This window comes from Adiantum capillus-veneris, chromosome 15 (assembly GCF_014529385.1).
Source record: "Adiantum capillus-veneris isolate H3 chromosome 15, ASM1452938v2, whole genome shotgun sequence".
Taxonomy (NCBI): domain Eukaryota; kingdom Viridiplantae; phylum Streptophyta; class Polypodiopsida; order Polypodiales; family Pteridaceae; genus Adiantum; species Adiantum capillus-veneris.
Genome location: NC_140945.1, coordinates 72,158,506 through 72,168,810, shown reverse-complemented (window position 1 = coordinate 72,168,810; position 10,305 = coordinate 72,158,506). Strand labels below are relative to the sequence as shown.

Sequence of the window (10,305 nt, the reverse complement as noted above, 5' to 3'; positions counted from 1 at the left end):
TGATGCTACTTCAGTGTACTCATATGCCATTTTTCTTGGGCTTTCTTATCATTTACTCACCCGAACTTGTAGCCTCTACTGGCACCTTTCATTTCATATTGCCTCGAATCTCATCAGATTCCTTTGTAGGCGAAGTTTGAGGCTCCATGCACTACACTACAAAAGCTTGTGTTCAGATGTGCAAATCGAGCCCACAGCCTCACCTAGCATAACAAAATCTCACTGCTAACCACTCAAACATGCCCAAATGGTTTTTTCATGTGCGATTCTCTCTCTATATATAAACAATATTTTGCTTCTCCCCTATTGTGTTGCTCGCCATTTGTCCCCTTCCTCGCCTGGCATCCGCTGCCTCCCCTCACTTCCCCTCCAACATTCGTTGGTTTGCCATCGGACGGCCTCAGTATTGCACCTATCAATTCTCACAACCGAGTTAGCGTTCATGGGCACCTTCCAAGATTCCTTTCATTTTTAGAATTTCCCCCAGCCGGTACTCGCTACTTCTGGGCAAAGTTGAACCTCACCGGCCATATGCCTCTTATAAATAGGACTAGAATATGAGTAACAACAAAGTCCCCAAAATGAAAACGAGCATGGATGGGTACCCTTTTTCAAATGGGCGGTGTGAAAACTCTTTATACGTCTGCACTTCAAAGTTTAAAATCGCAGTGAATGATGCAAAGCAAGAAACCAGCGTAGGCTGGTTATATGGGCAACCTCAGGGGAGGGCAACTGCTGCAAGATCCGTTGCGAGCACCCATCACATCTAGATATATGCTCCTTCTCACCGTCTGCTTCTTCCATGGGCCTTCGGGTGCCCTTCCCTTCTAGCACCACAGAGAGACGATGGCGCTCTTCCATAATCAGTTTGTGTGCGTGCACGCACACACGTTCACGCAGAAACTCACCTTCAATTGAGGGCTCTCTTGCCCTTCTGTGCTTCTCTATGGGCTCTCCTTCTTGAGCTCATTCAACAAGCTCCAGCAGCTCTTCATCTCTTCGTAGTCCTGGTAAGCGCCCAACTTTAATTTTCTGCACAATTCTCAATTCTTGTTTCCTTTATGTCTATTTTTCTCCATTGCTTTTGATTGAGCTACACAGCACTTTTTCTTTATCAATCATGCACCTTCAGCTGTATTTGTCATGTGTCTACATATGCTGCTAGAGATAGAGCTAATTTGGCATTGTAGGGATCACTCTAGTGACTTAGTGTGATTGTCTGAAAACCTTTAAAAAATTCCTTAACTTTTGTATAAAGTTAGTTGTCTAGATACTTGTGTGAGGGAGATATACATACATATGTACAATACATGTGTATGTAAGTAGATAGTGCTTACATGCATACAAACATACATACCAAATCACATACATAGAAAAACGCACGAGTGTGTGTGTGTGTGTGTGTGTGTGTGTGTGTGTGTGTGTGTGTGTGTTAGACAACTTGGGGAAGAAAGATACTATCGAGCATTAGCTCAGTTGTGGGAAGCTCTGTTATTACGAGGAGTGCTCAATGTGCACCTTCAATGCATCACAAAAGCTTTCCTTGAAAGTAATATTAAATGAAAAATGTTGTACCCTTGTTGTCCGAGCTATGCAAGCTACCTTGTTTGCATAATAGTGAAGCAGTGTTTGGGAAAAATCATTTTCCTAACCATGCATAATTCCTCTCTATACTTTTTTATAGAGGGCATTATAGAAATTTGAGCTTTTTGAACTATGTTAAATTCTAGGTGGAATAATTCCTTTCTATAGTGCTTCTAAATGGTATTATTGGATTTCCAAGCGACACGTTTGTAAGCTGAGACACACTTTTCCCGAACATTGCAAAGTTGGCTTTATGCTTACAAAACCTGTCAATATATGGTGTGGCATCCCAATGCTACAATTTGTAATTTTAACTTATCAGGGTTTCACATTTATCACATGAAGTAATATGTGCAATCATTACAGTTTCACCATTGTTTACAACAATAATAGTAGAATTTGTTTGGCTAGTGTTTTTACCTTATATTATTAGAATTAGGAGATTTGTGTGGACAAATGACACTGTTGATTTTTTTATTTCCTTGAAAGTTCGAAAGGAGAATTTTGCAAGTCTTCGGTTAGAATGAGTATATTTTTTGCCTTGTTATTACTCAGATGTTGCACAAGGCTCACAAACTTGGTGTGCCACTCTTATCTTTATGTTGTAGTCATATTTTTTTATTGGCAATTTGAAACGCGAAGCTATTTAGGGCTTACAAAAGCCCATATCATAGTCACATGGAACGGAAATGGAAACAAGACCGGCAAGGCCATCTTAGACAGAAACAACTTGCTCTTTGCAATGGAACAAATTAAAAACGGCTTTGTATAGTTATATTTTTTACGTCACCTTCATAAATTCGTTAAGAATCGGCACAAAGGAAGCAAAAAACAGGTGACTTTGAAAATCGTAGTTTTTGACCCAATAGGCCTTAAAACAAAGTTTCCTTGTGACTATGGCCCATATCAATCAATAGGTATAGTTTCATAACCAGTTGCATGACCCATATCCTACAAAAAGCTGTATTGTTTTAAATACTTTTTGTGTGTTTTGCAATAAGATGTTTGAGGGACGAACGGTACTACCGGACGTAAGATGAAGAGAGAAGAATTAGTCTACGAGAGAGAGAGAGAGAGAGAGAGAGAGAGAGAGAGAGAGAGAGAGATTTTATTATCGTCCTCGGAGGTCAAATATGACCTATGGGACCAAAGTTACATGTGATGTAGTATGTGTATGGCTGATGAGTGACTCTCGATGCTCCAAAATTGTAGTGATGAGAGTCGCAATGGAGAGCCCACACTTTGGCTGGGAGAGGAAAGTGTGTAGGTCTAAGTTATGGCTGAAAATGTGAGAGAAGCAAGTTCGGATGTGATCAAAAGCTGAGCACTCTAGTAGTGTGTGGTACTCAGACTCTCGAACTTGCAGTGAGCATAATGTGCACAATCGATTTGACTCTTCTCCATTGCCCCAACGCCCTATCTCGCATCGAAGGAAATGGGAGCTAAGTCGAATTGTTGCGATGGTGCGTATCGCGGACAAGGGAATAGGCTCAAGCATGTAAGTGTGAGTACGGTTTCTTCTCTCAGCGAAGAACATGGTTTTGTAGTTGGGGGCAATATAGGTGGTGTAATGTATGAAGCGTGACCCACCGGATTTCTCCCAAGCCGTAATACATTGGCGTTGTAGAAAAGCTTCATTCACTTGAGAGTCAATTGAAGCATCATGTAGCAAGTGTAATGCATCCCATCTCCCAAACCACTTCTTTATGTCTTGCATCCATCCCGTGCTCAAGATCTTGCTTTTATGCGTCTTTTGAACTTTTTTGCTTGCTTCCCATGCAATTGTAGGAAGTCGATGTGAGGGGTTTTGACGCATCTTTATCATGTACTCCACAACCCTTTAACCTCAATTGGAAGAGATCCCGACTCAAGAAGTAGGAGCATATATGGTGTTTGTGTCTTAACTTGGAGAAAGTTTGTAAGAAAACGCTTTTGGACATTCTCAAACTCTTTCCAAGTAGACTTTGAGATGCTCCCGCCCCACACTTCAACTCCATAAAGAAGAACCGGTGTCACCAATGCATCAAAAAGATACTTCTTGAGAACCCAACACTTGATGTTTCTCGCATTACACATGTTCTCAAATGCATAATATGCTCTCTTTCCCACTTCCAAACGACGCATAGCACATTCATGCCACTTGTGATTGGATGGAACCTCAAGGCCAAGGTACTTAAAGCTCTCAACAACTTCAAGTGTCTCGTTGTTGTACACAATGCATGGCTTCTCCTTATGGTTGGTTTTCACAAGCATAACCTTTGTTTTGGATTCATTTACAATCAGCCCACTATGCAAGCAAAAGTTCTCAAGGACAACCATAAGCTTTTGTGCATCTTCTAAAGTGTGTGCTAGAAGCACTACATCATCCGCATACAACAAAAGCATGATTACCGCATTGCAAATAGTGACCTCTTCAATGCCTTCTTCTTGCCTAAAGTCAAGTACCATTTGTTCCAATTGATCGATGCATAGACCAAAGAGAGTTGGTGACAATGGACATCCTTGTTTAACCCCAATAGTGCTTACAAAAATTTCTGAAATTTCTCTTCCCATGCGCAATTGACAAATCACCTTCTCATAGATTCGAGAAACCGTAAGCATAAACTCACTTGGCACTTGGAGTTCTTCCATCCTTCTCCACAAATTGTTACGTGGAATCATATCAAAGGCTTTCTTAAAGTCCACAAAACAGCAATACAATCGCTTGCCTTTCAACCGACTTTCCTCCATGAGAACACGAAGAGTGACAAGATGATCAATGGTGCTATGGCATCGACGAAAACCCGCTTGTCCCTTTGCACGCTTAAACCCTAGCAAAAGCAAAAGAAGCAGAAGGATTTACCAACTTACAGACTCTTGCCGATTGGCCTAAATAACAAGTTGGGTTAGGATTAATAATCCTAACCCCCAACAACTTATGGGACCCCGGTGGATGGGGCCTAAGTTATTGAAGACAACCTCATACACAAATAACTAGTGTAGATAACTGATGAGGTGGTAGCTGTACGGATTTCCGTGAAACGCGCTGGTATCTTTGGGCGATAGCTTTTGGGACTAGATGCTTTTAGAGTTCATGCTTTTCATATAAAGTGCTTTTGATGGCCAAGGGCCTTCATAAGAGAACCAAGGGCTCACTCTCTCGCATCCTTCCACGGGAGATGCAGAGTTGTGATGCGCGTGTTGTATTAATTTGAAGCAATATAAAGAAATATCGAAAGGGGCGCCACAGTTTGGGGCTAGTACTCTCTTGGAGTGGAACTCCGCCATTCCGTGTCTTGTGTGCAGTGTATTTCTTTCAGTTCAGTTGTTTTGAGGCGTATAAAGCTTTTTCAGTATGTTCTTTTCCATTTCTCTAGCTCTCAAAGTTGAGCGGTTTTGAGCAATGAAGCTCTCTGGAACGAAATGTTTTGGGGTTGAAATGTTTTGCGGTGATGCTGGTTCCAACTCCGATTCCAACTTCTATGATGCTTAAACTTTCTTTAGCAGAGGTGCATTTAAGCTGAATAGAAGCTCCTAGTCTGAGCATAGACAAAGAGCAATTCCCCCCCATTAGTCATGAGTTCCAAATACTGAGAAAGCAAGAATATTTGGTCATCTGGGAGAATTTGTGTAACATACCCCAAGACATGCAAGTCTGTTAAAACACTTTCACTGTTGAACGGAGAAAAAAAAAGGAGCTCTCACGTTTGTCTAAGCTTTGTTCATGAACTTGAGGATCTGCCTAGTGGAAGTGCCAGTAAGAAGTTTTAAAAGACTTAGTAGGACTAAGTTTGCAACCAATGTAGCTCAGTTGAAAGAGTGTTTGTATGCACGTTTGTGTGTGTGCCGTGCATGTGCATGAATGCGTGTGTTCATATGCCTATGTGATTAAATATTCTTAACTCTGTGCTTTTCAGGAAACATGGGGTGGATAGCAAGGTGCCATGCAGGGAGCTCATCATCTCGTGCTTTTGCAAATGCTGAAGAGGCTGACATAGGAAGCTCAAGCCAGCTTGAGATAAACATAATTTCAGCACAGGATTTGAAGAGGGAAAAGTTTGTGGCACAAATGCATGTTTATGCTGTGGCATGGATCAGGGAAGACTACAAGCTAAGGACGCATGTCGTGAACTGTGATGATCTTCACCCCTCTTGGAATGCGCATCTTCATTTCATTGTGAGCGATGCCTTACTCACTCAGGAAAAGGGCATTCAGTCTGCTCTCACAATAGAGCTCTACTGCCAAGGTAGACTCCGCGACATCCTTCTTGGAACCGTGCGTGTCTTGCTTTCAACTCTATGCAAAAAGGGTAAGGGATACCAAGGTGCACAATCTCTTGCTCTTCAAATTCGCCGCCCGTCAGGTCGCCCTCAAGGTATACTCAACATCGGATCCATCATTCTTGACCTGGATAGTGCTTGTATGAGTGTACCCCCTTTGCTTAGGAATCCACACTTGTTCGATGATGAGCAGCAGCAGAAGCTTGTCAAGCTTGCGCCATTGCGAGAGTTTCAAGAGATTTGCCGCCGCAGCTTTTCTGTTAGCAGAGATGACGTGCTCGCGAAGGAAAAGCTTCCCGCTATGAAATTTTCATTTGATGATAACAGCTTGCACAAGCATGGTTCGTTAGACTTAATGGACGCTGTCTCTGAGGACGATGAGGATGAGGACGATCTAGCTATGGAGGTCATTTACAGAAAGCTCAAGGCCCTATCCAAAGGTAAGTCAATGGACGATGATGCAGGACAGCAAAGAGCAGGCCATATGTCAACAAAGCAGGCCAAGCCCGTTGAGCATGTCAACTCCAAAGCTGATAATGCTATGAAAGAAGCACCAAGTAAAGGGTATCATGATGAGCCATCCGGCAAGGGCTATCATGATGGCCCACTGCAAAGTAACGACGATCGGCTACCTAGCAAGGTGCTACCGATACAAGTATGCCCCGCAAAGCTCAGTGAAAGCATCAAAACAGCCATGGAAAGCTTAGGAAAGCGTGAAGGGAAGCCCTCTGACAAAGGTGATCAGCTATCTAGGACAAAGCCGATTCATCAAGCAAAGTGTAGGGAATCTACTGACTATCCAAGAATATACCAGGATGGGTTTGTTATGGGGAAGAAGCAGGACTCAATATGTGATGATGGAGTTGTCAAAGTTAACAAGCTGGATGATTCCGTCGTATTGGTGTGGAAGGACCTCCCATTGCACAAGAAGGAATTATTTTCGAATGAGGTGATAGGCAAAGAGGGCAGCGCTTGTCAACGCAAACCGAGCAGTTTGAAAGCCATTTGGGCTAGGAGGGCAAGTTGGGCTCTCAGGAAAGGAGCTGCAAAAATACATCTAAGCCCCTCTGATAAGTATTAAGTAGGTGCGGCGATATTGCGCCATTGCAAGGTGGTTTGCGCACGTCTTTTGGCGGGTTTGAAGTCCTAAAGCAGGGGCACGATGAGGCTACAATGTGCCTCTGCTGAGAGTTGGTGGCCTCTCTCTCTCTCTCCCCCTCAATTTTTTCTTATAGCCAGATATATCATTACTGTTGCAAATTATTACAGCATTGCACCTGCTCGTTACTTTGCTGTCTTTGCTTGTGTTGGACCTCCCTGCATCATCAATCTTCTTTGAAGTTATTTGTGATTCTGTGTATGATGCTGCCAGATTGCCATGTAAGGTCCTCTTGCAACCATAGATCCAATTTCTTGTAGGCAGCATATGTAAACATGAAATTTTGAAATTTTAGTTCAGCTGAGGAACAGGAGGAATTAGTGGAATTAACAAGCTAGACTAATTACATTCCAGCTAATGCAGCATGTGGTTGTGGAATATTTTTCATGCCTAGATAATGGTGAAGCCTTGCAAGAAGTAGATGATGAACTACCAACTATGCACTTACTCTACCAGTTTGACAAATATTCTGTGGATTTGGTGTATTTTTTTGGGCAAAATTTCTAGTCATTTGTCAATTGATCACAACAAAAAAGAGTCGCATTATAGAGTTACACAGTGGAAGTTGTTGTTATTGGCCGATCATAATACCGAGATCTTTGGTATGCTTTTGGGGTGTGTACTAGCCTCTAAACAAGGCATGGTAGATGGAACATATGCAAGATTGCTGGAGGACATTTTATCCCATCCTTAAACCGCTCAAAAGATTTTGCAAACCAGTCTATGCTGTCTTATTGTTTGAGCTAATTTGATGTGGATAGCAATGGCTTGTGATGTATGTCAGTGTTGCAGTCAACCAATAAATCGTGACCGTCTGCCTCTTCATCTGCTTTTTCCTTAAGAGCATTTTTACCCCGTACTCCGATTATAAAGGGGGATTAGATTTCATTGGACCAATCAAGCAGTATCATCATTGCATAGGCTGTATATCCTCAACACTAAAGGGCATGGATAGAGAGAGAGATGGGATCCGCGGTGGAGTTCGAAAGGGGGAATTTCGAGGTGAATGGAGGGTGGTAAAAAATAGGCGCCCGTCGTAGGCACGGGGACTCGAACTCTTGCCACAACCATGAGAGCCCAATGCACTAACCGTTACGCCCGCAATGGGCAAGTTAAAAATGGGCAAACCATAAAATGATAAATAACTTGAACAGGTCATTGCTTGTCCAAGTTTACTTTTTCGTGTCCTAGTTTACTCTGCCATCTTACGGTTGTGCGAGTCCCGATCCTCGTGTCCTAGCTTCGTTGTCGTAGATCCCATCGCTTGGGCTTCATTAAATTGCTCGTGCCCTTTAGTGCTGAGGGTTGTATATCATGACCTGTATGGTTGATTATGTTAAGTTGAAGCTCAAGCTTTATGGGAAGGTAATGCAATATCTGTGGCTAATTGTCATTGCAAGAAAAAAATTTCACAGTTTGGTTTGCCAGTAGAGTCTATCAGTGACCAGGGAACCCACTTTCTGGATAAAGTCATTAAGCATGTGCTGGCTACTTTTTGGATTCTATATAAGGTGTCCACTCCATATTACTTGCAAGCCAATGGATTGGAAAAAAGTAGCAATAAAGAAATTTTGAGCATGTTGACGAAGTTGGTTTCAAAAGATCATCATGATTGGGTGATGCTCATATTTATGGTTATGTTTGGTTGGTAGTCCAAAGAGATACAGATATACTTGATATCAGTAGGCCTTCTTTTTAATGGAGCTAGTCTTCGTAGTACCAACTGAAGCAACTAATGTTGAGACTGACAAGTATATAATCAAACTTATTTATATCCACTAATTGCACTAATACATAATCAAAACCTGCCTATAAATTTTGCTTTACAAATGCGGATGTGTGCCCATGTGTGAGAGAGAGAGAGAGAGAGAGAGGGAGAGATGATAAACTGCATTACCCATTAGATAAAAATCCATGGCCACCATATAGATGATACAATTTTGTCGGAACAAGCAAAGAAGTCATGTGGAATCTAATCATCTAACCTTAACACTAACCGAAAGCCAACAAGATGCTAGTAAATTACTAAAGACGCATGTTGAGAACATGAGAACACATGAAATTTGATTTCACTACTATGATGGGTTTATATACAAGATCATGAAAGAGGGTAGTCATGATTGATAGATGTGAGGAGTCGGTGGGTAGTTGTGATTGGAGTACCTCCAGTCAAGGTGGATACGTAATCCATTACAACAAGATAATTCACTCTTACACTTGAAGACCCTCCACAAGTGAATTAGATTGTTGACCTCGAAGAAAAATCCCCCTTTTACCAAGTTGCCACTTGATTCTCATACACGTGGGCCGTTGAAGCCATAGCTAATTGTTTTAAAAAACAACTTTTGTTTTTTTTTTTAAGGTTTATGGAGAAGGCATGTCTTTCTCAAACCATAGAGGGAGCTATGCATGTTCTTGTTTGTTGGCATAGTGGAAGGTTTACACTTAATCCTTGGTTCATGGACATAGAAGAGGGATATGTATGCAAACATTATACTAGGCATTTAGGGGATGATGATAGTGGTAGGGTAATTGCAAATATATGTATAAGCATCTATCTACTATAGATTGGAAAACGAGTACGCAAGTGTACTTAGAAGAGGAAGCTGGTAGGAGATCTTCCAGAGCAAGGGGTTGCACATCTATGATCATCAATCGGCATTGAGTATGCAAACTTGACTAAGTAGGAATGCCTCCTACTCTAGAAGGCATATAATATAATTTCATGGAAATTCATCAACTCTATCATGAAGACACTGAGTTTTGGACCCCAAATATGTGTGGGTGCTTGGGGAGGGGGGATGATTGGAACTCTACAACGACAAGGTGGTGGGATCATTTGAACTAAGGAGGTTGATCAAACAAGGCTACCCACCTACCCTGCTCCTCTTTGTTATCGGTTCTCATCCACTTGTGACTTCGCTAGAGGACTCTGCTCCAAAAAGGAAAATTCAAGGACTTTCACTGCCAAGGGGCAAATAGTTGCTGGCAAATTGTTTGTAGACGATTCTTTGCTCTTCATAAAAGCCAACTCGCAGATGCTCAGAAGAGCCTCGAGATCGTCCAGCGGTTTGCTACTGTTTCAAGCTTAAGTGCAACATTAGAAAATCAACGTTGATTTCACTCAAAAAAGCTACTCATTCAACCCAACCGAATGGTCCAAGGAAATTATCTCTAAAGGGAAAGTGTTCAGACACCTCGAGGCGCTGCTGGAGGTGGACATATTAGATAAGCAATTATTCGATTGAGTCCTTAACAAAATTAGCAATAGGATGAGAAAGTGGGAGTACTCTCTCCTCCCC

At 42.0% G+C, this 10,305-nt stretch overlaps 1 protein-coding gene across 1 annotated transcript; it reads left to right on the top strand.

Annotated features, from left to right (window-relative positions):
• The first annotated feature begins 642 nt into the window (after positions 1-642).
• Positions 643-7,072, top strand: LOC147440876 (uncharacterized). Its single transcript, XM_086483607.1, has 3 exons — positions 643-814; positions 966-1,010; positions 5,481-7,072. Exons 1-3 carry the CDS (start codon positions 709-711, stop codon positions 6,923-6,925), a joined length of 1,596 nt encoding a protein of 531 aa, XP_086339733.1. The 5' UTR covers positions 643-708; the 3' UTR covers positions 6,926-7,072.
• The last annotated feature ends 3,233 nt before the right edge of the window (positions 7,073-10,305 follow it).